The sequence below is a fragment of the Limanda limanda genome, chromosome 16, assembly GCF_963576545.1.
Source record: "Limanda limanda chromosome 16, fLimLim1.1, whole genome shotgun sequence".
NCBI classification, from domain to species: Eukaryota; Metazoa; Chordata; class Actinopteri; order Pleuronectiformes; family Pleuronectidae; genus Limanda; species Limanda limanda.
Genome location: NC_083651.1, coordinates 13,190,119 through 13,218,057, shown reverse-complemented (window position 1 = coordinate 13,218,057; position 27,939 = coordinate 13,190,119). Strand labels below are relative to the sequence as shown.

Genomic DNA, 27,939 nt, shown 5'->3' with positions numbered 1-27,939 from the left:
TAAGAAAGCCTGAAGCTGTAGCGATGTAAAAACAAGACACTATCGCTGGAGGCTGAATAAGTGCTGGAGACAACACGGCTGGACCACCCACCCACCCACCGGAGGAGGGGGGTGGGAGGAGGACGCCATTGCAGCCGCAGCTAGTCGAGTGTGATTCGGCTCCGATGTGTCCAGACCCCGCGGTGTCCCGGGTCCTCCAGAGACCCTCCAGCCCCCCGTCCCGGCGGGTCCCAGCGTGAAGGCGGAAGATGGAGGTTGTGTCCCCGCAGGGCCGAACATGTGGCGCCGCTGAGCCGAGCCCGAGCAGGTGAGAGCCGGGGGGGAGAAGCGGACAATGGGAGAAAGTTTTGAAGCTAACCCGGGCTAACTAACGGTGAAAGTCGTAGCTAGCGATGTGTTCTCCCTCTTTTCTTCTTTCGACACTTTGATAAAGTTGATGTGTGTCAGAACTGAGATGAGGAAGAGGACAACATCGCGTTTTAAAGTTTACTTTCACTCCCGTAGTTTTACTGTGAGCAGTTTGACTTGAACCGAGCGGAGAGATGCTAACGAATCCGCTGGAAAACAACGTAAAGTAACGAGGCTGACGTGACAGTGTCGGGGTTAACAACTTCACTAGTTTCTTCTGAAACTGCGAACTTTTACTTTTAATAGGGTTTAATCCTCCAGACTCTTGAGCTCCACTTTTAAAGCTTGGACAGAAGTAGCAGCTCAGTTGTGGGTCCTGTGTTTGACTCAAAACCCAACGATGGTGATGCATGTAAACTTGTGATAGAGGAAATTCAGATGAGTTTTTTTTTTCATAAAACAAAAGTATGGTGTCATGTATGTGATTTAATATCAGTAGAGTTGGACCTGGACATTTTGATCATAGATTATTTGTTTCTGTCATTTGTCATTTGCTGAGAAATCTGTTTACATTTCACAAATGATTTGTCGGGGAAGCGATGAACTGACAATGGTCATTAGTTACAGCCCTTTATATTATGTGATGACATCATTATTATAACTAATGCATAAACATGTAATAATCATTTAAATGTTGAAGCTGGTTAAGTTTGAGAACTTAATACTTAAATGTAGTGTTTGGCATTTGTTTAAACTTATAAATTAGCCTGAATAAAATCTAGGAGAGGAGAGAAGTAAATGTAAAGATATGTATGTATATAAAAGGTGTGTCCCTTTTTTCCACATGTTCTGTATATATAAAACTGGAAGAGTGAGTGTGTGTGTGTGTGTAAATAGGGGCGTCTTGTATTCCCCGGCTGGATGCGTTGACATGATACAGAAATAAAAAACGTGTGTGTGTACTATGTATACTAACTAGGCTTGGCTGAGGGCTAGAGCGGTCGACCTCCAACCTGAAGGTCGGCAGTTCGATCCCCAGTCTTCCCCATCTGCATGCCGAAGTGTCCTGGGGCTTTGAGTGGTCAAGACTAGAAAATCACACTATAAATACAAAACCATCACCCAAACCACTAGGTCATTTTCTATATAACAATAAAAACTGTAGGTTTTTATAAGTACAATTTTTATCTGCATAGAAATATACAGCTGCCATATCAGTAGTGGGGAGTTTCAGTCCTGCAGATGAAACAGGAAAGTTAAGTCCAGCAACGGATTTGTATTTAAGGATCCAAAACATGCAAACAGGAGTGTCTCCTGTCATTTCTCTGACCATCTTTCATTTTGTCCATGTCTTGTTCTTCAACAGTCTCCTACCATTCCTTCACCTGTCCGGTGGCCCAACCTCTCACCATGAACACCAGTAGGAACTGCACCGCAGCCGGCAATGGTGAGGGCCTGGCCGCCCTGGAGTCGGTCTCCATAGTGACCATCACGCTCCTCGCCTGCCTGGGGAACCTCTTGGTCGTGGTCACCCTTTACCGCCGGCCTTATCTGCTCACGCCCAGCAACAAGTTTGTGTTCAGCCTGACCCTGTCCAACCTGCTGCTGTCCACGCTGGTGCTGCCGTTCGTGGCCGTGAGCTCGGCAAAGAGGGAGTGGGTGTTCGGCGTGGTGTGGTGCAACTTCACCGCCCTGCTCTACCTGCTCATCAGCTCTGCCAGCATGCTCACCCTCGGCGCCATCGCCATTGACAGGTTGGTGCTGAGTTCTGATAAGTTGCATGGTGTAACTCTTGACATCTATTGCACTTCTGTCCGTCCTGGGAGAGGGATCCCTCACATGTGGCACTCTGAGGTTTCTACGTATTTTTATTCTGTTAAATGTTTTTTTTAGTAGTTTTCCTTACTCTTGTTGACGGTTAAAGACAGAGGATGTCACACCTTTTAAAGCCCTATGAGACAAATTGTGATTTGTGAATATGGGCTATACAAATAACATTTGATTGATTGAAAACAAGAGCCGGGGGCAACTGTCGTTTGATAACAATTCTCATTACAAACTCTTCTAATTAAACGTGATGCATTATTCATATTATCGGTTGTAAATGTTTGAATGGGGTGTATTTAAATTCAGACTTTTTTTGTCGTTCGGAGAAAACAGTGGTTTGAGGTAAACAGAGGAACGTTTGTGTGGTCAGGATTTGTTCCCGTGCCTTTGATTAGGACCGTTAACTCCCACCATAACCAGTGCAGCTGCATCGGATTGTTTTCAGCAGCTTCCACGTGTTGGTGAGCGTGAGGCAGGTTACTGCTGAGAAGGAATGTTTAACTTCCTTAATACACATTCTTATTTGTGCCACTGTAATTCAATTGAGTCTAATCACTGGAAACATGGCCCAGCATTTGTCAGCAGTGGAGCAGCCTTTTCATGGACAAATAAAAACAGTTATAAAGCCCGTTGGCTGTACGTGTATATTCTATAGTTTAGCCCCTAAACTTAATTGATGATTACAGTTGTACACAAGGCTGGGGATGGCAGGAAATTATTTATTGCGTACATTTTTGAAGGGACATTAAACATTTATATTTCTTCAAATATTCATGTTAATGTTCCATTCCTTATGCAGCAGTAAGTTCCCTCACTGACTGGCAAATAATTTCCCATAAGTTATGAGGCTTTTTTTCCTTCTGTGAGCAACAAACCTGTTGTGTTAAATTCAAACTGCCTGTTTACCTCTGTCTATATCATAGCGTGTTTCTGCTGTAGTGGACTCTGAGAGAAACACGTGTATGCTCACTTACTCAATAAGTCTAGTTTTTTTCCCTTCAGCCTGCATCATTGTAAATAAGATTAGTTAACAACCCACTTAGTTCACGGTATTTTCCTAGAGATTTTCCCAACTCAAGTGACAAGCATTAGACAGACTTACACAGAGCAAGCTCAAATGGCCTCTGACCTGAATGCACCATTCATCTGTAGAGCCCGGGTTATTTCAATTAAAAATGTATTTAATTGTTATTCAATGTTTAATCTTATTTACAATAAATCAAATAAAATATTTAATTTGATTAACTGTTTAAATTGTGTTTCTTGTAAAAAAAAATAATAAACATTCCCTTGATATGGGTTTTCTCGGTTTTATGTCAATTGGAAATTTTATATCAGTCTGGTTTGTTTGTTCAAGCACACACAACACTGGATAAATTGTGATTTTCTTTGTGTAATTGTAATTGTAAAATTCTCAGTGTAATTGTGCAGTGCATGATGACAAATTACTGTATTACAACTTTACTGCCAGTAACTTAGCCCTCCTGTTAATGTTCTCTGTAACATACAATCCCTACTGTTCTCACTGCTGTTCTAATTACCACAACAACCTCGGGTGATACAGTACATGCTTTTGTTCTCGGTTTCTCCTCTGTTTTCAGAAATCATTGTTAAAGAGGAAAGTGCAGCCTTGTGTTCCTGTTTCACACGTTCAGATCGGCTCCTTGAAAAAAGGTGTTAAGTCGCCCTACCTGGTGCTTTCCTTACTAGTTTCCTCTTTTGTCGGAACAGGTACTACGCAGTGCTCTACCCGATGATCTACCCCATGAAGATCACAGGAAACCGGGCTGTCGTGGTCATCGCCTACGTGTGGTTACACTCTCTGATTGGCTGTGTGCCTCCTCTGTTCGGCTGGTCCTCCTTCGAGTTCGACTGCTACAAGTGGACCTGCGTTGCGTCTTGGCACCGAGAGCCGAGCTACACGGCCTTCTGGGTCAGCTGGTGCATCCTCCCGCCGCTGATCGTAATGCTGGCCTGCTACGGTGTCATTTTCCGCGTCGCCCGCATGAAAGCCCGTAAAGTCCACTGCGGCACAGTCGTGGTGAATCAGGACGACTCCAGTGGAGCTCAGAAGAACGGACGCAAGAACTCCAGCACATCGAATTCCTCCAGTGGGAGCCGGCGGAGCCTTGTGTACGCAGGGAGCCAATGCAAGGCCTTTGTCACCATTTTAGTGGTGATAGGCACCTTCCTGGTGACGTGGGGGCCGTACGCCAGCGTGGTGTGCACCGAGGCTCTGTGGGGACAGGGGAGCGTATCTCAGGGGCTGGAGACTCTGGTAGCCTGGCTTTCCTTTTGCAGCGCCGCGTGCCACCCACTCATCTATGGTTTGTGGAATAAAACGGTGAGGAAGGAGCTGCTGGGGATGTTCTTTGGAGACCGCTACTACAGAGAGTCGTTTGCTACTCGGCATAGGACGTCCCGACTCTTCAGCATCTCCAATAGAATCACAGGTGGGGGAGTTTCCTGGGCAGCTCAGTATGAATGAGGATGTTGGTATATCTATATATTTTCGATTTACGACTTTTTCATGGTAAAGGTTCAGGGTGTAAGATTTAGGAAGAAAGGCAGAAATTGAATATAAAATAATCCTAGTGATGTTTTCACTAGTATGTAATTGTATTACCCATTATATTTAAAAACTTTATGGTTACATCGGGGACGGGTCCTCTCTAGTGAGGCCGCCATGTTTTTTTACAGTAGCCCAGACTGGACAAACTAAACACCTTTTTGAGTTTTTATGACAATTGAAGCCTGCCATTGGTTTTCATTCCTGTTGGAAGGGGAGGGTGTGGTGAGGGGTATTCAGCTGCAACATACAACTTCACCACAAGATGTCACTAAATTCTACATGCTGAACCTTTAATGTGTCATATTTGACTAAATGTGGTTAAAAATGTTTCAAAATACAAAGAGTTTGAATCTGGTTTCTAGTTGCTGTCAGTGTGTGTGTAGACACCAAACCAAAACAATGTTCAGATAAACTAAATTATTTTTATAACATCTGCTAAATATTTTTTCAATGAATTTGTAGTGGGGGGTGTCAGAACAAAATATTGCATTTGATTAATATTGTCCAGAAAATGTAAGTTTGGTAGTGAATGCAATGATTAACTTTAATACATTCAGGGCAGTTCAATATATTATATCCATGTATAACGTTTTGTGTTGTGGTGTTGATTTTTATTTGACGGATTTTATGTGATGTGTATTATTTTCGTATTATAAGAATTGCTTGTGTTCTTTCAGACTTGGGTATGTCTCCACACCTGACGGCCATGTTGGCTGGTGGAGGGCATCTGTTGGCCCCTGGTAGCAGCACAGGAGACACCGGCTTCAGTTTCACTCAGGACTCGTGTAAGTGTCGCACACAGGAAGCAGCGGGATTAAAAAAGCAATGTCCGACTAACGCCATCAGTTATTCTGATTAAAAAAGTTTGCATCTATGATTAGCTCCACACCTCAAATAGACCATATGGTTTCTGATGTTACATGAGATACAGCCAACACAACACCCAATTTCAAGGCTGGATGACAAATTAATGACATTCTGAGAATCTTCTGCCAACTTGGCATTTGCAGTGACTAGCCGATGCTCTAAATCAATAACATACCTATAACCACGACTTCCAAAATGATGTTCAACAAACTTCACAAGTACACGTGTAGAACATACTAATCAAACACCAGTGTGATTGGAAAATATGTTAGTGGCTCTTTTTTGTGGGGTTGACTTGCTTAAATACCTTGACCATAAAATCTAAAGATTATAATATTTCTCCATCTGTAAACCATGTTTTCACTTGGCCACAAACTCAGCCACAGCTGCAACTCACTATGATTCATTTGTATTCATTCAGTGTCTTATAAACTGCCCAAAAACAATCCAGACCTCAAAAACATTTAATTTTCAATTGTATAAAGCAGAGAAACTGGAATAAACAATTTCGTCTGTCGTCCAGTGATAGTTCATATTATAAATTAACTGAGTTGTCATTTGGTTTTTACCAGTGGAAGTTGGATGTTTCCCAACAAACGTTTCATTCATGCCGTTTAATTGTGTCTATTCCACTTTAGAAAACTATAGTTGATCTTTACTTCTTAAAATGGAGACAAGGTTATAAACATGTGTGTAATGTCGTAACATGGTCTTACTAACCCTATGGCGTCATACTCCCTGAGCTTTGTTACCACAGGCTCCACATTCCTGTGTCACAGCTCATGTTTTTAATTACTTGTAAAGTTTTTCTTTCCGTGAACAAAGATTTTGTTTCCCCCCACAGGCACAGACGTGATGCTGCTGGATGACTTCTCTGTTGACGGCTCCTCCCAACAACAGCAGCACGGGAATCTCTCCGGAAAGAGGAGGAGCTCGGTCACTTTTGAAGACCAGGTGGAACATTCCAAAGGTATCTGTCATTTCCTCTCTTTCCCAACAGATAAGACAGGGGGATTAACGTTGTATTCACTGAGGATTTGAAAAATAAATAAACATAAGTCAACAAATAATTCAATACCTACACTTTTCTCCACAGCTGAAAACGTCAACGCATCCTCGGTCCAAGTCCACGCAGAGGAGCACAAATCTCTCGACACCTTTGCCTCCTGCCTGGCGATGGCCATAGAGAGTGATGCTAAGCTCACTCTGTTTGGCGAGGGTCTGGCTCTGCCGGGGGGGCTGTTTGTGACGAGGGCGGTGCCGAGACCTAGATACTTGGACGGTCAGAGACTGAGGCTGGAGAGTATCGATGAAGGGATCGTCAAAGACGACAGAGATGAAGAAGAAGAGCAGGACATAGAGGAGAAACCAGTCTGAAAGATGCGGCTCGTCTGGTAACTTGTCGGACATCCTTCGACCATACTCAGTTTATTATCGGTGAACTGTGCTGGTTTCACACCCTCAACGCTGTCATGTGACCGGTCCGAGCGGGACACATGATGAAGTCTCGTGACACATTGGTACACCATACTTGAAATGATAAGGAAGAGGTACATTTCCACTTGGTCTGACAACACTCAGTGCTCATCAGCAGTTTCTTTCCAAGCTTTTATATGGATTCATGTCATCACATAACTACGGTCACCTGAATGGTGTTGTGTAGTAAACCGTTCATAACATATTATTATTGTTGGTCCTCAGAATCAACAGGAACGGATGCGACATCAGGGCTGAGCTGTATGAAACAATATTAACTTCTATCTTCACAAAATTGTTATCAGATCCCTTTAAAACTTTAACCTATTTACATAAAGACACGTTTGTTTTGAGCTCAGTTTGTCTGTTGCGTAGAAACAGATTTGGAGCCAAGTTGTGTTTGTACTTCACATCAGTAGTTCACATACACACTATGTATGACAAGGACGTGATGATCAGGGGCATTTTAGGGTTACAACTCAGGTCTTTTCAACATCAATTCTATATCTGCAGATTATTTACATGATTGAATATTTATTTGTCTATAAAATGACAGAAAACTGGAGAAATTCCTGTTATAACCAACTCTCTATAACCCAAAGACATTCGGTTTATTAGCATTTTTCCAAAAAGTTGAAAGCATCAGAATTTTAGTTGCCTAGATAATTAAAATGTTGGTGTGAATACAGAATGAATTGTATTAGAAACAGATGAATTGGGTGTGGAGATACAACAGTGATCACAGTGTATCTTTGTACTACTCAGCCCTGAGCTTCACCATATCAACACAATCTGTGGCCCAATATCTCTAGTATTAGTAAAGTATATAAAGTGTGTTGCTTGTTGTGTAGATACTGGCAGGGACAGTCCCGACATTTCATGCTTATCTGCTTCAGACGACTGTGGACGTACCAGTGATTGCACTTGAACACGTGGCATGTGCTCATTCCCACAGAAACCACTCTAGTGTCATGTCGGAGGAGGAGGTGATTGTTACTGTTAAGTCAGCGTTATTTCATATGTAAAGCAGAATAATAGCAGAACCAAATGAGGTAAGAGGAGAACAGAATAATGAGATTGTTATATTAATGGAAACACATCAGCAGGGGCCCATGTTTCATTATGTCGTGACCCTACTGGGTGACTGTCAGAAATAAGTCACTGTATTTTCCTTTATTGGTCATTAAGAGTCAACTCACTGAAAAATAAATTTAATTCATTGTGGAATCAGAGGACAAGTAAAGTCTTAATGAAAAGTAAAGGTCTTTAACTACAAAGTTTTGTTCTTGTTATCTAGTACATGTACATTTACCTCAGTTTCTACACTTCATCCTTTCTTTCACTCTCATTAAAGGAATTCTGAGATTTATGAGTAGAGCACGACTTTGGTGCTTCAGTCTTACCTCGTATTTTCGTACTATGTTTGCACAGGTACTACTTTTGTAAGAAAAAGCTGTTTACCTGAGAAGTGATGTAACCTTTTGATTTATTTTTTACTATACAGAAAGTATTAATACCCATATTTGCATTAAAGTTTTGTATCAAGATTCTTATATTAAAAGTTTTTTTTAACTTAATTACTGCACAAGCTTGTTGTCCTTATTACGAGCTGCTGGGATTTGAAATCGTTACCATGTCTGCAATTCAACTAGTTCCCACAATAAAAAGCCTCAAAAGGTTTTAAAACTCCTTTTCCTGTCCATCAAGCAGGATTTCCAAATTTCTAATTTTTGTGATATAAACGGATGAACTTTGTGTTATTCTGGAGTTTCATTTACCTTGGTTACTCTGTATAGGTGGACTTAACCGCTTCAGAAATCTGATGTGCAAAAAAGAAGCATTTTTAAATAAAACTACATTTTTTTTTATAGTCAACATTAACCCAAAATCTTTCAGAAGCCATTTCGCTTTATTTTTTTCCAAATGTTGTAAAAGATAATAATTTAGTAACAACCCTTTGAGAAGAAGCACAACCGAGTATTAGAGCCACTTAAAAAGGAAAAGAAATCTGAGATCGAGAAAAGGTCGTAATATCACTAGAAAGGTCATAATATTTTATTCATAATTAGGAGTGCTGTAATCGATTGTTTTGATCTGCGTCTTTTACAGATTTTTTTATTGCAAAACTTTGAAGGAGTAAAACTCAGGCGAGCACAGGTTATACCTGCTTGTAATTTCCTTAAAATGTTTTATCTATCCTTGTAATATTTTGACTTGTAAACTATAGACTATATTATGACTTGTTTCTCATTTAAATATATAACTTAATATATCATTATCGAAATTGATATTTTCTTCTTAAATATGGCTCTAATACTCCGTCATAGAGATCCACAGCTTTTTTCCTTATTTTTTTCTCAACAACAAAAATTTTACATTATTCAAAATGTGTTTTACTGAAACTCCTTGTTCACATGCGTAACTGCACATCAACATCTCTTAGCTTTGTGCTACAAATTCAAAATGTCACACGTTAACACTGATCAAAGTTCACTCTCTCCTAACAAAATATTGCACTTTACATCCTCTCACACCAGCCGCCGTTATTCTCACACATAATATATATATATATATACTGTATATACTGACGTCCTTTCCTTTTGCATTCACACAGTTTATCCTCGTACAGAAACATCAGTAAGAAAGTGATCTTAAAAAAACACAAGGGGGCCAAGAAATTGTACTAATTTCCGAAAGGAAGTATTCTACACTATACTTGTACAAATCAGTTTTTTTTTTTTTTCAAGTGCTATACAGCAAGAAGAAATGATGTTTTCTGTAAAATAAAATCCCAGCAGGCTACTGCTCTTCCTCGTTCTCCTGACCCGAACCTTCAGAGCGGTCGCCCTCTAGTCGATCTACAGGACAGAAAAGGCATAAAAACAAGACATTTACAAAAAATCGTGAGAAAAGCATAAGAAGAAAATAGTTTCTGTGGTCGGACATGAATATGCACAAATATTCCAATGACTTGCATGAAGTTTAAACAGCATAGTTCTGAACTGTACCTGATCTGATGTGGTTCAGAGAGGCCAACATCCGTAGCATGAAAGAGGCCGGGACTGTGATTGTGTTTCTCGTTTCTTCTAACATCAGCTCGTTCCGAGTTATGACCTTAAAAGAAAAGGGGAGGACAACAGCAGAAAAGAGGTGTGTCAATAAGAGTGAGGAGCAACTTCAATTGGACGGACCAAAGGAAGTGTTTGGAGGGAATATCTAAAGACAATCCTGGTTGGTTGTCACAATCTTGTCACGAGGGATACGCTTAGCAGAACAACCTCCTAGCTCCTCGTGCAGCTACATCAAATAACCACGACTCTGTGAAGAACTGGCTGTTTTATGAGACACGTTTCAGTGTTAAAAGTTATTATGCACCAGGAATCGTTTAGCTAAACCTAGAGATGAATCTGGTACAGGGCAGGATTTCCAAGTCAGAGAGATATCAGTGATCTCCTGTACCTCATTAGCGAGGACTCTGTTGAATGATGGCGAAACTTCCAGCGGCGACCAAACCTTGATGTCGTAGTCTATCCCTGAAGAAGCAAGAACTGAAACAGACCAGAAAACGAAAAAGTTAAGGCCGTGTTCGACGTCATGGCGACACCTTTAGGTTTATAGACAGGATGATGGTAAGGGTGAGGCTGGGGCTGGACTCACTGGGGTCGTAGGGGTGCGGCTGCAGGCAGTTGACCACGTGGTTGTCGGCTTCGAGCAGCATCAGGTGCTCGGCCGTGTGTCTGTCCCAGATGAAGATGTGGCCGCAGTCGGAGCCGCTCATCACAAAGTTGTTGCCCCAGAAACACGACTCCTTTATCTGCGCATAAAGAAAATGAAGGAAGTTCTGATTGAATACTAAAATACACCTTTTATTTACCAATTTCTGAACTAGCTAATTTTTTCGACAAAAAGTAGAAGTCTGGCTTTAAGAGGATTTTTCACAAGGTCTCTAAACTCCTCCAACTAATGTGATACAAGCGGCCTGAGGTTTACCATTGTCCTGGAGTTGCGGTGGCCCTTGTAGACCATCTTGACCGAGGGTCTCCTGATGTTCTGGGTCTCGCTCTCCTCCATCTCCCTTCTTTCTTTCCTCCTGCGAAACAGCTCCTGGATGCGAGCTGCTGCCGAGCGTCTGACAAACACAACAATAAAAATAACATGTGTAAATATAAAGCACACAACAGAAGGAGACTAGACACCCCACATGCTGTCGCTGATGCTCATGAACGCCATGCTTTGAATTGATGAGGGATTTTTCTAAACCAGTAACAAGCTATTTAAAACTTGGAGGCAGCCACTTTAAAAAGAAAAATCACCTGCTTGCTCTGTCATAGCTGAATTAAGCCATTTAACGTGTTGTGCAAAGCGCCGTCTACTCACTACACGACAACAGCGTGACTGAATTCAGTCAGATAAACATGTGCATCACGTGGTTTTTCAAAGATGTCCGACTGGGGAAATCAAAACAGTGCTTCGGCTCTTTTTCACCAGGATGTCATGCACTCGCACGGATTCGTTATTCACTCCTCATTCCTAACTTTTCTCCAGTGTAACATCTTCAAAATGCTCACACCGTGTTCAGAGTCAGTACTGACATGCACAACACTCTGTGAACTGTGTGTTTGTTAGTGTGAGGGAAGCGATCAAACCAACACAAAAACCTTTCTCTTCATTCTACACAGTGTTGGGTTTTAAAGCGGCAGGTCACTGACATAGGCTGTGTGTAAAGATGGACGACTTGACAGCGGCCCCAAAAGTTAACCCAAGTTAAAATACATGTTAACTGAAATGTTTCTTTGAAATGGTTTCTGTCATGTCAGGCGTTTATCACACTAATGTATGTCCAAATTTAAAATGTTTTGCTAAGTCTGGTTAAGTAGTTATTTGATGTTATAAAGTTGGAGGGAAATGCCATGACTGACAGCTGAGACTGACTCACGATTGGTCAAGTATGAGAATCGGTGGGACCTCAATACTTTGGCTTTATCCCCCCCATTGCTACTGCACAGACTCTGGCTCCAAATAACATTGATAGTGCAAGATGGCAGTGTTTGCATCCGGGTTACTTAAGCTTGTTTTTGGACAACAGGAGGAAGTGGAGGCTTGTCGTCCATCTTTATAAACAGTCTATGGTCACACGCCTGACAGGTTAGATGCTTTGAGCTGCCAGTGCAAACATTTTACCTGATCATCCTATCTCCTACTGCAGATCCTCTGGTACTAAGTCTATATTTGTAGTAAAACAGTCAATTGCACAGTATCACAAAAAATAATCCAAATCAGGTTAACCACTGTAAAAAAGTGAGCAGCATTTAGATCTAAGAGAAAAATCATCTGACATCGAACCCATGAGGGTGTTTTCCTGCTCGTAGAATATGAAGAAACGAGAGTGACATCTTGTCAGACGTACCTCTGTCCCTGTCCTCTGATCCTCGTGGACGGGATGAGGATGGGATCGTCATCGCTGTCATCAGAGTCCTGGTTGCCCCGGGCGGGCTGACTCTGGCCCTCCCACTCTGACGGGAGCGGGCCGCATTGGCTCTCCCCGGTTGGCTCCGCCCTCCTGCAGCCTCCCGACGTGTCCTCCGCCCCCTCCGGCTGACTCCTCTCCGTGCCGTCCCCCTGGGAGGAGCCCTCCGCCGCAGCTGGAGGCGTCGAGCTGCAGGAGGCGTCACACGGTGGCTCTGCAGCGGCGGCCGGCAAACTCTGCTGCCTCGAGGGCTCAGAGGGAACTGAGGGGGAAATATATTATCATAAATTTGGTTTCTATTTTTACTCCTTAATTGGATTTGGCTTGCATTGCTGTTTTCTGGTGTCACAATAGCCTTGCTTGTATAATACAAACAATACATTCAAAAAAAGCTGGATGAGACGACTCACTTTGCCCTGATGCTGAACTCTCCGTCGACACACTCGCTCGGCTCTGCGCAACCTCAGATGTTTTGTGAGCTCCGCTGCCCATAGTGCCAGAAGTGCTGCTCCTGTAGGAGAAAAAACAGTAATTGAGTCCCTCAAGCTTCTAATGTGTTTTCAACTGTTCCTCAATAATAAAAGAAAATCTTACGAGATCGATTTTGCATCTATATCTACCACATTTGTGTCAATTTTTACATACAGAACAATTCAAAGGGGGAAGGTTCTGTAAATCACTGAATGTAGATATAAGGAAAAAGAAACTCTGCCCCCTGTTGGTCAGCTGTAAATATCACATGTTTTCTGGAATAAAGAACTACTCTGTAAACAAAAGACAATTTATGGATTCCCTAAGAGAGACTCTCTCAGCCGACGACTCACCACTCATCAGTGAAGTCCAGCTTGATGGTGCTGGTGGTGGTTCCCTCTGAGCTGTAATGTAGGCTGAGGACCGGCTCTGCTGCACTGGGTCGACTGGTGCCGATCGAGGTGGAGGAGGAGGGAGCACTGGTGCTGCTGCTGCTGCTGCCAACTAGCGCAGATACAGATTCACCAGGAGCTGAGGCTGCAGCTTCTGCTCCTCCTGAGACGAAGACACAAGCAAACACAGATTTACTGGTGTGGTAGAAAAATACCAGTTCTTGTGTTTAAATTAATAATTTTGATTAAAGCATGAAACACGTTTCATTCAACTATTATTCACGTCATGTAAAGCACACTGGAAATAGCAACCATCTGTTGCATCACTTCCCAGCGATTCAAAGCACTGAACACAGATGGGAACATGCAGCGCACGTTATCGGAGCAAACACACTAACAGACACGAATCGACGACCAGCAGCCACACACAGGGACACAAGATACACAAGTCAGAGGCTTTGAATGATCGCTACACACCTCAGTTGGTTTGTAACAATCATGTCACAGAGATTCAACCTGGACTATATTACACAAGTTTTTGGAGCCATGTTGAGTTTAAAAAAATTGTCAACCTAGGCAAACAATAATATATTTTCTATTCATGCTTGTTATTAATATATGAAAAACAAATCTCGTTAATAGAACAAATTAGGTTCACATCTGCAATAATTGGTTACTTAATACATTTGTAAGTAAAGGGACAATTCATAGTTTTTAACTTTCATGTATCAATAAGTATCAGTTGTCCCCCTCTAGCATGAACAGTTTTTTTCATGTTCCGTTTGGATATTAATTATACAACAAAGAACAATAGATTTTTTGTCGTTTTAATTTGGGTGAGCTAATCTTAACAGTTCAAATAAATGTATTAATTCAGTAAATAAGTCAACATTGATGTCTATTGATGAGTTATTATTGAGTTGTTATTTGCATTATCTGTGGTGGACAGATAATGTGAAAGTTAATCTGTGGATGACAAAGTATGAAAAGACAGAGAGTGAAGGTAATGGAGGACACACTGGAGAGGTTCAACATGAGGAAAGGTGTTTTTTAAGGGTGAGGAAGACAAAGTGAGAGGCAGGGTGGTGGGGGAGAGGACGCACCCTGCTGTTCATCAAGAGTCATGGATCCCAGCTGTTTGTTAACCACAGACGAGGGGGAATCTGGAACACAAATGAGACCCTCTGAATATTGGACACAGAGGTCAAACCTGAGCGCTCACACAGGCAACGAGCAAGAGCGTTTGAGACAGAAACAACAAACACGATCCAACGCCAAGCAAGGGAAGCTGTAATAATCAGCAAGTCCGATTCAAAACATTAAAAATGACAAGTCTACGACTACAAAAGTACTATTTGACCACCTCCGCCAAGGAGGTTATGTTTTCACCCCTGTCCCCTGTTTGTCGGTTTGTTTGTAAGAAGGATTACACAAAAACCACGGGACAGATTTCCACAAACATTGGTGGAAGGATGCAGTGTGGGTCAGGGAAGAACCCTTTAAATCTTTGTGCAGATGCTGGAATTATTTTCTTTAAAATTACAAAGCATTTTTCAGAATTTTCCCTTTAACTTCTCAGAGAATGGAATCAGGAATCCATCTCTAATGAAATATAGTTTCATAAGGTGACTTTTGGGCCTTGGCGGAGGTATCCACTCTACTGAGTGTCATGCTAGTTTATCAATGATTTAGACCTGTGATGTTATATAAGTCCGGTAATCACAACCATCAACATTTACCTATTCTGAGATCAATGCATTACCAAGTCTGCAACATGTTTTATATGAATAAAATATCCTTTGCTCTGCTTCTCTTGTGACGGCTGGTTTCAACTTAAACAAGCAATGACTCTTTATTCTCTCATTGAAGCACTGGTGTCAGATTAATTCCTGTTTGAGTAAAACAAGCTCCTTTCAGACACGAGACCACATGACATAAACATGACGGCAATTTCATACTGTGTGCAAATATGAAGTTCAACACGGCAACATGTCCGGAAACAAAAGAAATACCAGCACTCACTACCTATTCATTGTTTTATGTAAACTGCATGGATGAATATATATTTATTTCCAGCCACTTGACACATTCAATAGGAGAGCCCCAAATTAACATATTGCCATTCAACATTATAGAAATAAGCACTTGCATTTGATCTCTGATAAATAATGAAACTGAGAATGTGGATTCACTTTGAGAAGCATTTGTGAGCCTCCCAAGCTCACTGCGGTCATTAATTAAGGCTCAGGCTGCAACATTTGTATTTAAAAACCACCACTGATGCAGCCTGAGAATAAGCTCATCCCTTCATACGACCACTTTAAACCTTTTACTGTCCGAGCACCACATGCCAAATGTTATCTGAGTATTGTCGCTCTTTGTGTAAAGCTTCCGTCATTTCACATCAATGTTCCGTGTCTGAAAAGGGCTTCAGTTAGGATTCCTTGAGTTGCAGTGAGATCAAAACCAAAGAGAATCAGTCCCTGTATTATGGTCACTGGTGTGTATCATCAAACACGGGTGAACAACCACATGAGCCATGAGGATGCCAAAGCAGAGTGTCATACGTCAGCTGGTGCCGCTCCAACCGGAGGGTATGCAGGTGAAAAGTCAAGCGACAGGGGGAGCGATGGAGAGAGAGCGTTAGTGAGTGAGGGGCCGAACAAACAGCAGAGAACCTATAGGGGTTAATAAGTACAAGGTGCATTATTGAAAAATGGAAAGGGGATCACTGTGGGATTAGTGGTAAGTTCTGGTTCTCTCTACAGCATGACTGTCTCTTCAAGCAGACATGTCAGCTGAGCCTAAGGGTAAGATGGCAGGCGGGGTGCTGTTGGGGGGTTTGGAGGGGAGGGTAACCTGTACGGGGGGGCGTCTCAGCAGCGGCGGCAGCAGCAGAGGTAGCAGCTCTTTGTGACTGTCTTGCTCTCTCTGCAGAGGAGGAAGATGGCCCCGCCCGCTGACCGTGTCCCGGGGGGTCGGCCAGCCGGAGTAACCTCTGCAAACGCCTACACACTAAACTTATGGGAAGCCGGTGGGGACCGTACTCTGACAGAGAGGCAGAGGAGAAGAGGGGAGAGTGAACGAAGCCATTAGCAGACTGAGAGGAGGAGGATGTGAGGAAAAAGGTCAGGAGCAGAGAGTCAGGCACAGAAAATGAGGATGAGGAGGAAGAGGAGGACAACAGGATGCTGAAGGAGAGAAAGAGTGGAGTGAGGCAGCTGCTTGAGTGGAGATGCTCCAACAAACACACACTTATTCACCCTCCAATACTGATAAGGAGAGGATGCATACTCACGTAAAGAGCAAAATGTCTGTGACTATTTGTGAAAACTTGACAGGTGAGTGGTGTGTGTTTTTTTAATCGTTTACCTGAGACTGCAGCTTCTGAGGTGGACGCGCCCCCCGGCGTGGGGGTCCTGGTCGTACCTGCCTGACTCCTCTGCTCTGAGTCAGGGGAGGAGGTGAGGAGGGAGGTGGAAGGGACCGAACTCTCCTCTGACGTGGAGCTGGAGGGAGTGGGTGCTGTAACTGTTGATGAAGACCCTGAGGAGGAAGAGAAGGTGGACTTGGGCATGGGGGCAGCATCGGCGGTGGCAGCAGCGGTGGCAGCGGCAGGTGCATCGGCTGTGGCAGCGGCAGGAGCAGCAGGTTCCACTGAAGTGTCTGTCGTCACAGGCCTCTCGGGGGCACTGGGGTTCTGACTGGAGTCTCCTGCCGGGGCAGCTGGAGGATTTGACGAGGCCTCGGGACGGCCGGCTGTTCCTGGAAGCGAGACTAATAACAGATACTTTGTCAGCATGGAAAAGGTGTTCACTAAAGCTGCTTTCAGACCTGCACTGGAGTCTGTGGAAGACTGTGGAAGACGTCCTCTCACCTCTGGGCCGTGTCTGTGGCCGCGTTCCTCTGCTGCTCTGAGCTTCGCTGGCCTCCTCAAACCAACGAGACAACATGTCCGACATCCTCTGCATCAGAGACACGTTTGGGCTCTGCTCACCTACAAGAGTGAAGGAAACACAAAAACACCGTAAGATGTTGTCAACTGTTCATACATCTAAAATTCACAGAACATCATGTTGACATGCAGTTTTAAATAGGAACCTGCTGCAAGAACAAAAATTTGATATTTATTCTTCCCTTAGAAATAAATGGGAGAGTTAAGTTCAGAAAGTATTGATAAATGAATGGTAATAAGTTGTAGCTATACAAAACAGGGACCTTGTTGGTGAAGGAGCTAAATAACAAAGCATTTGAAAAACAAATAAAAAAAACTACAGGTGGTGAGAATCCGACCCAGGTGATTTTCCCAGTTTTTTGTTTGTTTTGGTATTTAAAAAAATATAAAGCATGTTAATTCTGAACCTGAAAAATAAAGTGTCATCTCCCTGGACGCTTGTAGCGATCAGACCGCAAAATGTTTAATTTTACTCCTGGAGGACAGCTTTCTCCTTGCAGATGGGACAGACGGACAAAAACACAAGTGGCTAAAATCTATATTAATATTAACAATTAATGTGACGTGAAAGTTATCATTCATAGGGACAGTTGTCCTCAGTTCTGCAGAACTTTATGGTTTATGGCTCCAACTTTAGTACTTTGGTTCACTGTCACTGCTCTCACAGTGCTGATCTGAAAACGACCTGCTCAGCAGCAGACAGGCGACAGACACACGACCGGCTGGTGAACATAATGGAGCATTAAGCAGCTAAAGAGCCAGATATCTGGATTAGGAACTGATGGGGACATGAAACAGAGCTTAAACCAGAGTGAATACTGGGCTTTTAATCTAGAAACACAACTCCAAATGAATGACAACGTTGTTACTGTTAAAAAATTATAAAAAAGCCTTTAATTCAAGTTTGTATCTATTTAGGTTAGCACGGTTAAGCACAGTTTGGTAACAGGGAAGTCAAAGAGGAAAAAAGTATGTTCTGATTTTGCACCATAATCTGGAAATTACCAGGTTATTCTAAATTAGCAAAAAGTGTGAGAAAATGAATGTATGATGGGCAACATCTAACAGTAATATGGAGATGACCTTCTTTAATGTTCTCAGGGGCCTGATGTGTCACTTGAGACCTCTGCTTTAAACTAAACATACATGTCACTGGGATCTTACCGTCTCTCTCCCTCTCACTCTCCGGGCGAGCTCGGGGTCCAGTGTCAGACCAGTCCCCTCGTAGTCGGAGGCGTTTCACTGGAGGCTGCCTCAGCTGGGGAATCACACACACACACACACACACACACACACACACACACACACACACACACACGCACACGCACACGCACACGCACACACATGGAAATATAAGAACCTTGTCAGTCAAAGCAAGATCAAAATTAGCTCCGCTGCCAAAGCAAAACACAGCACCACTGACAGAGGTCAGTGTCCTCTTTTGAGTGCCCCCCCCTCCTTCCTCACTGCACGACTGAGGTTGCAATCACTTTCCAGTCCCCTGGCTCGCACTGCTACAGGGCAACAGGCTGCCGGCCAGAAATAGAAAAAGGGGGTCTTAGTGCAGCGACTATCAGCTGCTTTACTTAAGAAATGTCATCGGGTCGGCACATGGGCTGGAGGTGGTGAAAGGGAGCAAGAGGATGAATGAGATAGTAGCAGGAGGGGGGAGGGGGGGATAGCCCCTGAATAAATGGGGTCACAGGTAGAAAAAAAGGGGGAAGGCTGGGTAATGAGCTTCTTCTTGGCTGGCACCCCCCACCCCACTCATCCTGAACTATTTTGGAGGACAGAGGAACACTGCCTGCGTCAGTCGCTGAATTTGGAAAGGAATGTGTGTGGTGGTTGCATCCCGACACAGCTGAACTCACCACGAGGCTTTGAAACGCTGGCACCATGATCCAGCACATTCACTCACATGTGCGGCAGAGACTGGTTCTCACCATGAACACCTGTGTTTATCTGAGGTCCGGTTCAACTGGCTGTTCATTTATCTGATCTCCAAACTCAGCCCTCAACCAGGCAGATATACAATGCCCAAAACATACAGCCTAAGAACATACTCAGGCTGTAGATTTGATTTTTTACTAATTTTCCATCATGTATTTCTTTCCTTCTTCATCACTGCACTTCTTCCCCCTCACCTCCGTCCTCCTTGTCTCTCTCTCCGGGGTTTTGCTCCCCTCACTGCACTGCATCAGCCAGTACAGATTTAGCTCTGATGTCCGCAGTGCTCTCAAGGAAGCAGACAGCAACAACAAGCAGATTTCGGCTCTGTTCACAACACACAATCCTTCCATGGCTCCCACAGGTTGTTTCCTACTGACCAATGATCCTCAGGTCATTAACTTTAGCTTTAATATTTGTTTTCAAAGCCAAACACCTGCAAAACCGATTATATTCCCATCAGCCTCAGTTCTACTTTGCATTTCGCTTATTCAAGTAAAACATGTTAAGATCAAGGTGACTACAAGTCAAATAATCCTTTGGATTCATCCTCAGGGCACCATGAATATCTGAGTAAAGTTGTAATGGCGATCAATCCAAACATTGTTGGGATATTCATGTCGGCAAAGCTAAGCCGCTAGCATGACTAAAAATACCCGTCCGGACTCGTGTGATGTGTGATGACACTACTGGAGTCTGTCCTGCACGCTCACCTCCTCCCTCCTCTCCTCGGACGGGCCCTTCAGCTCCCGGGCCTTGTCATCTTTGGGATTGAACAGGTAGATGTAATCGGAGGAGTAGCTGACCAGCACCTCCTGCCCGTCCTCGCTGTAGCAGAGGGACGTCACCCGGCACGACTTGTTGGTCAGGTGAGCGGGAACAAAACGAACGCACATGCCCGTCGTCCCCCGGCCCATGTAGTTACCTGAGGGAGAGAAACGGGGAGATATTCAGAAACTCTTCATGTCTGCTTCATCCCCTCCATCGGTCCCCCTCACTTACTAATACATAACTGCAAAGGCCAATTGTGAGAATAATTGAAAATAATGATTATAAGTAATACAAATTCCTCTTTGTGGTTATGTGAACCATATATTTTCCATCTCAAGAACATCTGTAGTCGATTAGGGATTTATAACTTGATTGTTCAGATGTTCTCGACAAATTCAATCACATCCAAAAAGGCAGCACAACTCCACTTCATCAATATGAATATCGAGAATGCAGAGTGAATAAGTGAATTGACCTGTCGTTCTGGTTCCCAGCATACGTCTGTCGTAGATTCGCACGGAGCTGTCGGAGCAGCCCACAGCCAGATAATATGGCACCAGTGGAGAGATGGATATAGAGGTTGCTGCCCTCCGACAGTTAATCAGGATGTCCTGGAATCCAAGAAAACACAACGTGATGAACTTTAAAGAGCTTAAATATCAGAAAACAAAGAAGTGGCACTTCAAGATTTGGGGTATTTGCAGTTAATTGTAGGTAATCACTATAAACACCTGGTTACCAGTTTATTGGGTAGTCCAAGATTCAACTAAATCAGTCTAATACAACTGTCTTAAATCAAATCTTACCTTCATTAAGGTAATAATTAGTTATTTTAATGAGAAGTTGATTTAACTTTATGGTTTTTAAATTAGGTCCAGACAGATGGACGGACGGACGGAGAAACAATTAGGTCAAGTTGAGCAAATCGGAAAAAAACATTTTCAAATAATTGTAGTTTTTTCCAGCTGTGGACATGTTGTAGGATAACTAAGAGAGAGAAGTAAGCATGAAACAGGAGAAGAGGCAACACAATCTGGGATACACACGCACGCACGCACACACACACAGATAGATACACACACACAACATCCATGTTTCCATCAGGCATTGGGCCTCCTCTGATGCAGACTGGCTTAGAAACATGGATCACTCCAGAGACAGAAAGATGTTTGTGACAGAGAGCAATGCTGAGGACAAACTCATATCGGAAATGTCTTGGAAAAATACTCAATATCTGCTACTAAGATCAATTGAAAATACAGAAAATTTAAATTTAGGATATATGACAATAACAGGAATCCTAAAAATTTCTGATGCAGAAAAAAGTTATTCATGAGCAGCTAATTATGTGCAAACATTTCAATTGTATCGCTAAAGATTAAGTCCAACGACCTGTGAAGAACATAATATAATTGTCATTGTAAATGTGCCAGATTTTTTACATTTATTTAAAAATGTATCCTCTCGATAATCAGTAGACATAGTTGGAGACCCTAATGTGATTTCTGCTCCCTGATTGGAGAACAGATATCCCAGTTGTCACCGTACATCTTTGCAGTCTTCTTTATTGCAGCTCGTCTTCGTGCGAAGATCGAACCATCGCACGGTGCCGTCCTCCCCACACGACAGAAACGTGTAGGGGTCATTTGGTACCGTCATAATCTGACACGGGAAAAAAGGAAGGTTACGATTAATAAACAAAACTGAAAACATAAGTGAGATATGTTATTTCTACAGCACAGGTTCTGTGTTGCGTTAACATTTCTCTGGTTCAGTACCTCATAAGCTGTCCCATAGTGACAGGTGAACTGGCATTGTCTGTTGAACTCAGGACTCTTCTCAGTGTGGGTGTAGTAGATGATGCCATCTCCAGAGCAGGAGATGATCTCCTGGTCGTTGGTGTGCGGCATGAACTTCGCACTGAAGATGTTTGCCCGATGACCTGAACGTATCGATTTCTTAACCTGAAGAAAAGCAAATGCGTGAATGTCGGTTGGGACAATCTTTAACATATTTAAACTACCTCTGAACATTTAAAAAAAGAGAAAGTATGGATACATTTTTTGAATTTTACTAATGACTATTAAAGTGCTTTCCTTTCCAGGAAACTATTAGCAGAGAATCACAACAATGCTTAAGACATGAGGTGATTCTTCCACTTTTTATCTACTGTTGGTATATTTGTTTTTGGGCAAACAAACACTCAGGAAAATCCATTTCAAACACCATTTAGTGTCTCTTCAGGTATCTCAGTGTGATCACTAGCTTGTTAAAGCCAGGTTGGTGGTTTGACGGTTATATTTTTGGGGATATTACAAACACGTAAAATTTGTAATAAAATAGGCATCCAAAGCTTTCAGTATAAGAAATCTATTAGTGGTCAAGTACGGTTAGGTTTCATCTACTCTTCACACATAGAAAAGAATGATTTTACCTCCTTATCGTATTCCTAAATTTTAAAAAAGTCAGAGTAAAGTGAAACTGTGTATTTATCTGTGATAACTTCTTAATTGATTAAGACCAACCTTCTTGTTGTATGGGTTCGTAATAACCAAAAATGTGTCGTCTGATCCTGACAGGATGTATTCGCCTGTCTCATTCCAGGATATCGTGTTGACCTGTGGAGACACAACAACTTGGATGAAGACAAGACAGAAATGCAGTTTACATTTAGACTGAAAGTATTCATTAATTCATTGTTTAGTGATTCCAGTTTCTCGGACGTGAGGATCCGCAGATTTCATACCTCTACTCTTCAATGTAAACTGATATGGTACAAGCATTTTCAAAACATCACATTTCACATGATATTTTATAGAGGATAAACCAAGTGGCTCCCAAACTGGACGTCATCACATACAATTACATTTGTTTTCAGAACCTGTGCTTCTTGTGAGGTATTGTGTACTTTCAGTTTTGCAGGTCTCTAACATTATTTACAAATATTTACTTCCCACCATGAGTCAGCAGGAATTCAGAGACATTCAGACCAACTTTCTCTTCTAGTTTTTCTTTCTCCTCTGTTTATGCATTCAGCAGTGGCAGGCCATGGTGCATCAGTAGATCCAGCTCTTAGTATCCATCCTCTGCATTTTAGTTAATACTCCACTGGTGCGGTCTCTATAATTTATGACTTCCTGTGGAGAAGCTGCTGCATCATCTTTTCTTCAAAGCTGCAAACTCATGTGGCCTAATATACCTGTGTTTTCAAAGCGCTGATTAACCTTGTTTTAATTTACAGCATTAATGGCAATCTTCAAAATAAAAAGACCCATTTGTTTCCCAATTTTTGCTGCATATAACGAGAAAGCAGCAAATGCACATACTTTCAACAAATATTTCCAATTAAAACATTTCTCTCATTTGTGAATTGACTAATTGTTTCAGCACTTTTCCAATAATAGTCCTGCCTTTAACGGCCCTTAGTTTTTACATAGAATAACTCAGCTCGTCTATATATAGATTAAGCATCTAGTATATTTCTATTATGTATTAAAAAAATATTCCTCTGATCCTCGTTACTGTAGCAGTTTTGATTTACACAGGGCAGACATTAACTGCTGCTCTCCAGGGCCTTGTATGCTTGTTGTTGTTGTTGTTGGGGTGTTTTGCTGGGTCAGACAGCCGTGCTGATACTGAGACAGGACGCGTGACTGTTAACCCGTCAGCTTCAGGTTTCTAAGGGGTCAGAGATCTGCTCACTGTTCGGACAGCGAGGTCTCAAACTGGCCGAGGAACTGATGAGGCTAAACGGTTTCCTTCCAAGAGGACATATGCAAATAAAACAAGAACAACAATTAATAGATATATAAGAAATAGGTGGAGCACTTACACAGCCATCGTGTACATTCAGTGTCGCTTCAAGTTTAAGCCTCTGGACAAATTCTCTTCTACCTGTGAAAAGAGAAAAACACAAATTGTTAAAAAATATCACATTTTTGTATTGTTTCCCCGTCCGTCCATCTGTCTAAAATCATGCTGCTGTAAAATCAGACTATAAATGCAGGAAATAAAATGGTTTGATCTCGGAATCAATTCTTTAGGACGACGTTATCACTTCTTTGTGATATTTAAAAGACTTTCTTTTAAAAAGATATTAAAAGTTAATAATATCCCTGTGGGATCTATTATTTTCAACACAGAGTCCACTTGTTGCTCTGTTACAAGACTCTTCCTGGTCTTGATCATAACTGTTTACACGAAGCACGATACATTATTCTAACAGTACCCAGGGTTCTCGTCATCTGTGTTGTGTCTTGATTTCACATCATCTCAGCCTCTATGTTCCTAATCAACCAGGAAGATCAGGTCCTGACATGTCACACAATCCTGTTTTCTATCATTGCCCCAATATCCAGAATAAAGCTTTATTTTGGGTTTCTGAAACCAGGATGCACAGAGCGAGGATGCTCCTCCAAACCTCTGATCTGATCAAAACCAGGATACTACCACATAAACACACACTGTTTTACTAATAGACTGGTGGAATTTTCAGTTTAGACTCCTCTTGCAAATCATTATTGATTAATCTGCTGATTCTTTTCTGGATTGATATAATATAAATGTAATAAAAGGATGAAGCAGCTGCAACTTCCTTCCTTCAAGTTGCTCATCATGTTTTTAAATGATAAATCAAACGTCTTGTAAAGCAGTTGCACAAGTTACAGCGAGAGTTGCCTGATCTATTGGGCAAACAGGTCTGTGCTACAACCAGAGGCTGTATGTACCCAACCTGCTCCAGCAGGTTTTAGAAGCAGTGGAGGAATTGTCCTCTGGCAGCAGCAGAGTAGGAAAAGGCCTGACTTCAGAGCGCTTTATATAACTGACAGTCAAGCTCAAACTCACAGGGACTAACATTAGCATGTATAAATATTAAAATGAATCTATAGATCAGATACTGTGTTAGAGTTTTTTAGTCCCTCATCATCAGGTAAAACAGCAGCCAATGACGAAAACAACACATAATATTTCTAAAGTTCATGGAAAGTCCAACAGCTTTGACTGGATGAACACATGTAAATGTGCAACACAGTTATTTTCCTCTGGGAGTTTCTCTGGTGGAAATTAATATAGACCACTACTTGCTACCCACCAACCTCCCACCCCCTTCTAAGAGCTAAATATAACCCACAAGAGCTCTGACCCACACCTCTCTGCATGTCTCCTCTACTCACGCACAATAACAGCTCACACCGTATCAGTCCTGCTAAAAGCAGCAGTGACTAAACCCCAGTGGCCCCTGCCCCACCTCTGCAGGCTTGTAAATCTTCATTCAACCACTGTCAGGTGCTGACTTTTTGACACACTGCAGAAGAGCCCTCAAAACCCTCTCTGCCTGCACCAGGAGCCCAGTCCTCTGTTTCCTCTGCAGTCACCTCCACTCTTACGTGTTGTTCCCTCGAGAGCGACACGGAGACTTACATCTAGATCTTTACCGACACGTCTTCAATGAGAACTATATATCCACAGGAAAACTCAGACTGGTTCATTATTTAGCAATAGTCTTTGTAACCTCATGCAATCACCCACAGGATATGAAATAAAAATACAAAACTGCATAATATTTATACACCACATTTTACAGCTACTTTTTCCACATTCAAACACAGACCGTGTACGTTTCAGGGGATCCAGTACACTGGCAAGTAATAATCAATCAACACAATGCATTTACTAAAACATTTAATTCATTAAAATGTATTAAAATATTGTTATGTGGAGGGGGGGGGGTATTGTATGATGTGTAGGATTGGGCAATAAAAGAAAGAAAATATTGGAAAATGTCATTATTACACTATAAAAAATTGTAATTACATGTCTATAAATCACTTATGCATTGTGCACAGTGAGGACTTCCAATATATGAACTATATGAACTACATTCACGCAGCATCTATTGCTCCTGTCCATCCTGGAAGAGGGATCCCTCACATGTGTGTCTCTCTAGTCTAGAGGATTATATGTTTTTTTCCTCTGTTATTTGGGTTTTGTAGGTCGTTTTTCCTGACTCTTGCTGAGGGTTAAAGACATGTTTTGCTTTATGAGAATAATTTTGATTGATTAATCTACCTTCGATTTTCTAAATTTTTTGCTGTTCATTAAGTGTCAAGTCATTCTGTGTCCATAAGAAGCTCACAGAGGAGCAAAAACCTGTGTTTAAACTTCACGGACATAATCAAGTGACATGCATTGAGATAAAGATCAACATTGACTAATATGACCATTTTTATCTTGATTAAAAAAAAAATTGGGCCATGTATAGTCCGACCCTCTAGAAGTGCTGCTGTCATGGTTAAGACAAACTGTTGTAGTTTGGATACAAGACTTAAACCACACGTCACAGCTACATTCCAACAAAGAAACATAAAGCTACTAATCCCTCAGGGAACACAGTATGTTAAATATGATCTTGTTTGTATGATCAGCGTCAATATTTAAAAAGATCATCATCTTGTCTGACAAGTTCAACACGTAAGGTTTCTAAAGATATGAAGTGCACGTAGAAGCATTTCCATCTATGAGGGTTTTATTTATAAATGAATGACGACACTTTGTTGCTGGGAGCATTTTGAACTGTTCACTTTGTTGAGCATGGTTTCCTTTAAATCGTTTAACACATTAAACGCTTTGAATGATCGATCCCTGTTTTTACTCGTATATATATATTCATATATAACAAACAAAACACAAACTCAAACAAAAAACTCTAATGTCAGCGAGAGACTGCTTGGACTTGTGAAATCAGAATCTCACAGAATTTTACATAGATTTTTAAATCTCTTTATGATACTGGATTAAGTTACATGGTTTCTTTGATTTTTTTTTCTGAATCTCATGGTGTTAAATGAAATCTTAAACATTACCACTCTGGATGATTGAGTTATTCTGTGATGATGCATCTTAAAAATGACGAGAAGTTGGAGATTATATTCACATATATATATATATAATATTTAGTCATATATTTTCAGGCCATGTTACTGGTGAACTTCAGAGTTCAGATAGTGTGGGGGTCTCGCCTGCTGATGGCTCCCTTGCTCTGCATTACCCACCTGCGCAAATCCTGCGATTGCACGAAAATTGCATCCGTGCTGCGATTCGTGTGCAATGTTCTGTGAAAGAGGATATGTATATGTGTGTGATGTTGTTCTGGCAGAGAGCTGCAGTGCTTCTGTAACACATAACACTTAATCCCATGTATGTGGCTGCTTTAGCTGGGAACTCTCACGTGTCTTCCTTGACTCCACTTCGTTATATTTACATGTGGAGGGATGTGCTCTCTCGCCTTATATAAGAACAACACAATGCACACGAAGAAGCAGCTCAGAGGCCATGTTGAGTTCGGCTGTCACTTCATCTGACTCCTCTGCCACAAGCGATCACACAACAACACACATCCCCTGCTCGCCTCCTCCTCCGCTGCACCGCTAGCATCGCATAGCTTCCTTTTGTTCTTACCTAAGTAGTTGGTCCTGATGGTGTTGGGCTCGCTGTATCCGATCAGGCGTTTATTTACATCCCACACCAGGTTCCCGGAGCAGGACATCGTGACCAGATGTGCTTTCGACTGACAATAACATTGAAACTAAGCGAACCGCTTTCCTGTGGATGTCGCCTTGTCTCTCTCTCTATCGTCGGTCGATCGTCGGTTCTGCCATGGTCCGCGGGGACGGTGCTAACGTTAGCTAGCTGCGACACTCGCTGTTTGCATTGTGGGTTGAAAACACGCCTCGCTCCGGTGCTGGCTCCGCGGTGCCGCTGGGTGTGTGCGACCCGTCCCCCGCTCAGTGGGCTGCTAAGTGTCCGGGCTGCTAGCTGCTAGCCTGGGTTAGTCCTGCTCGCAGAC

The 27,939-nt window shown here is 42.3% G+C and overlaps 2 protein-coding genes across 3 annotated transcripts; one reads left to right on the top strand and one right to left on the bottom strand.

Annotated features, from left to right (window-relative positions):
* The first annotated feature begins 247 nt into the window (after positions 1 to 247).
* gpr161a (G protein-coupled receptor 161a) lies at positions 248 to 8,628 on the top strand. The gene is made up of 6 exons (XM_061088750.1): positions 248 to 307; positions 1,715 to 2,102; positions 3,907 to 4,628; positions 5,425 to 5,532; positions 6,459 to 6,584; positions 6,711 to 8,628. Exons 2-6 carry the CDS (start codon positions 1,759 to 1,761, stop codon positions 6,989 to 6,991), a joined length of 1,581 nt encoding a protein of 526 aa, XP_060944733.1. The 5' UTR covers positions 248 to 307; positions 1,715 to 1,758; the 3' UTR covers positions 6,992 to 8,628.
* dcaf6 (ddb1 and cul4 associated factor 6) lies at positions 8,286 to 27,939 on the bottom strand. Of its 2 annotated transcripts, XM_061088747.1 has the most exons (19): positions 27,552 to 27,939; positions 23,926 to 23,987; positions 22,619 to 22,711; positions 21,872 to 22,057; positions 21,642 to 21,755; positions 20,569 to 20,704; positions 20,036 to 20,247; positions 18,540 to 18,633; positions 17,298 to 17,417; positions 16,793 to 17,197; positions 14,524 to 14,583; positions 13,382 to 13,583; positions 12,968 to 13,068; positions 12,498 to 12,819; positions 11,081 to 11,219; positions 10,748 to 10,904; positions 10,550 to 10,638; positions 10,099 to 10,204; positions 8,286 to 9,948 (listed from the first exon to the last, which is right to left on the bottom strand). In XM_061088747.1, exons 1-19 carry the CDS (start codon positions 27,637 to 27,639, stop codon positions 9,890 to 9,892), a joined length of 2,745 nt encoding a protein of 914 aa, XP_060944730.1. In that variant the 5' UTR covers positions 27,640 to 27,939; the 3' UTR covers positions 8,286 to 9,889. The 2 variants fall into 2 exon arrangements, with proteins under 2 accessions (XP_060944730.1, XP_060944732.1); XM_061088749.1 differs by lacking the exon at positions 14,524 to 14,583.

What these genes read in the sequence shown, in the direction of transcription:
- dcaf6 (XM_061088747.1), bottom strand. Translation starts at nt 27,639, where the DNA reads ATGTCCTGCTCCGGGAACCTGGTGTGGGATGTAAATAAACGCCTGATC. An exon ending in ATCAGAGGACAGGGACAGAG is followed by an intron (nt 11,220 to 12,497) that starts GTACGTCTGACA and finishes TGTGTTTGTCAG; the next exon opens with ACGCTCGGCAGCAGCTCGCA. An exon ending in GCCGCACCCCTACGACCCCA is followed by an intron (nt 10,639 to 10,747) that starts GTGAGTCCAGCC and finishes GGTCTGTTTCAG; the next exon opens with TTCTTGCTTCTTCAGGGATA.
- gpr161a (XM_061088750.1), top strand. Translation starts at nt 1,759, where the DNA reads ATGAACACCAGTAGGAACTGCACCGCAGCCGGCAATGGTGAGGGCCTG. An exon ending in GGCGCCATCGCCATTGACAG is followed by an intron (nt 2,103 to 3,906) that starts GTTGGTGCTGAG and finishes TTGTCGGAACAG; the next exon opens with GTACTACGCAGTGCTCTACC. An exon ending in CCAGGTGGAACATTCCAAAG is followed by an intron (nt 6,585 to 6,710) that starts GTATCTGTCATT and finishes TTTTCTCCACAG; the next exon opens with CTGAAAACGTCAACGCATCC.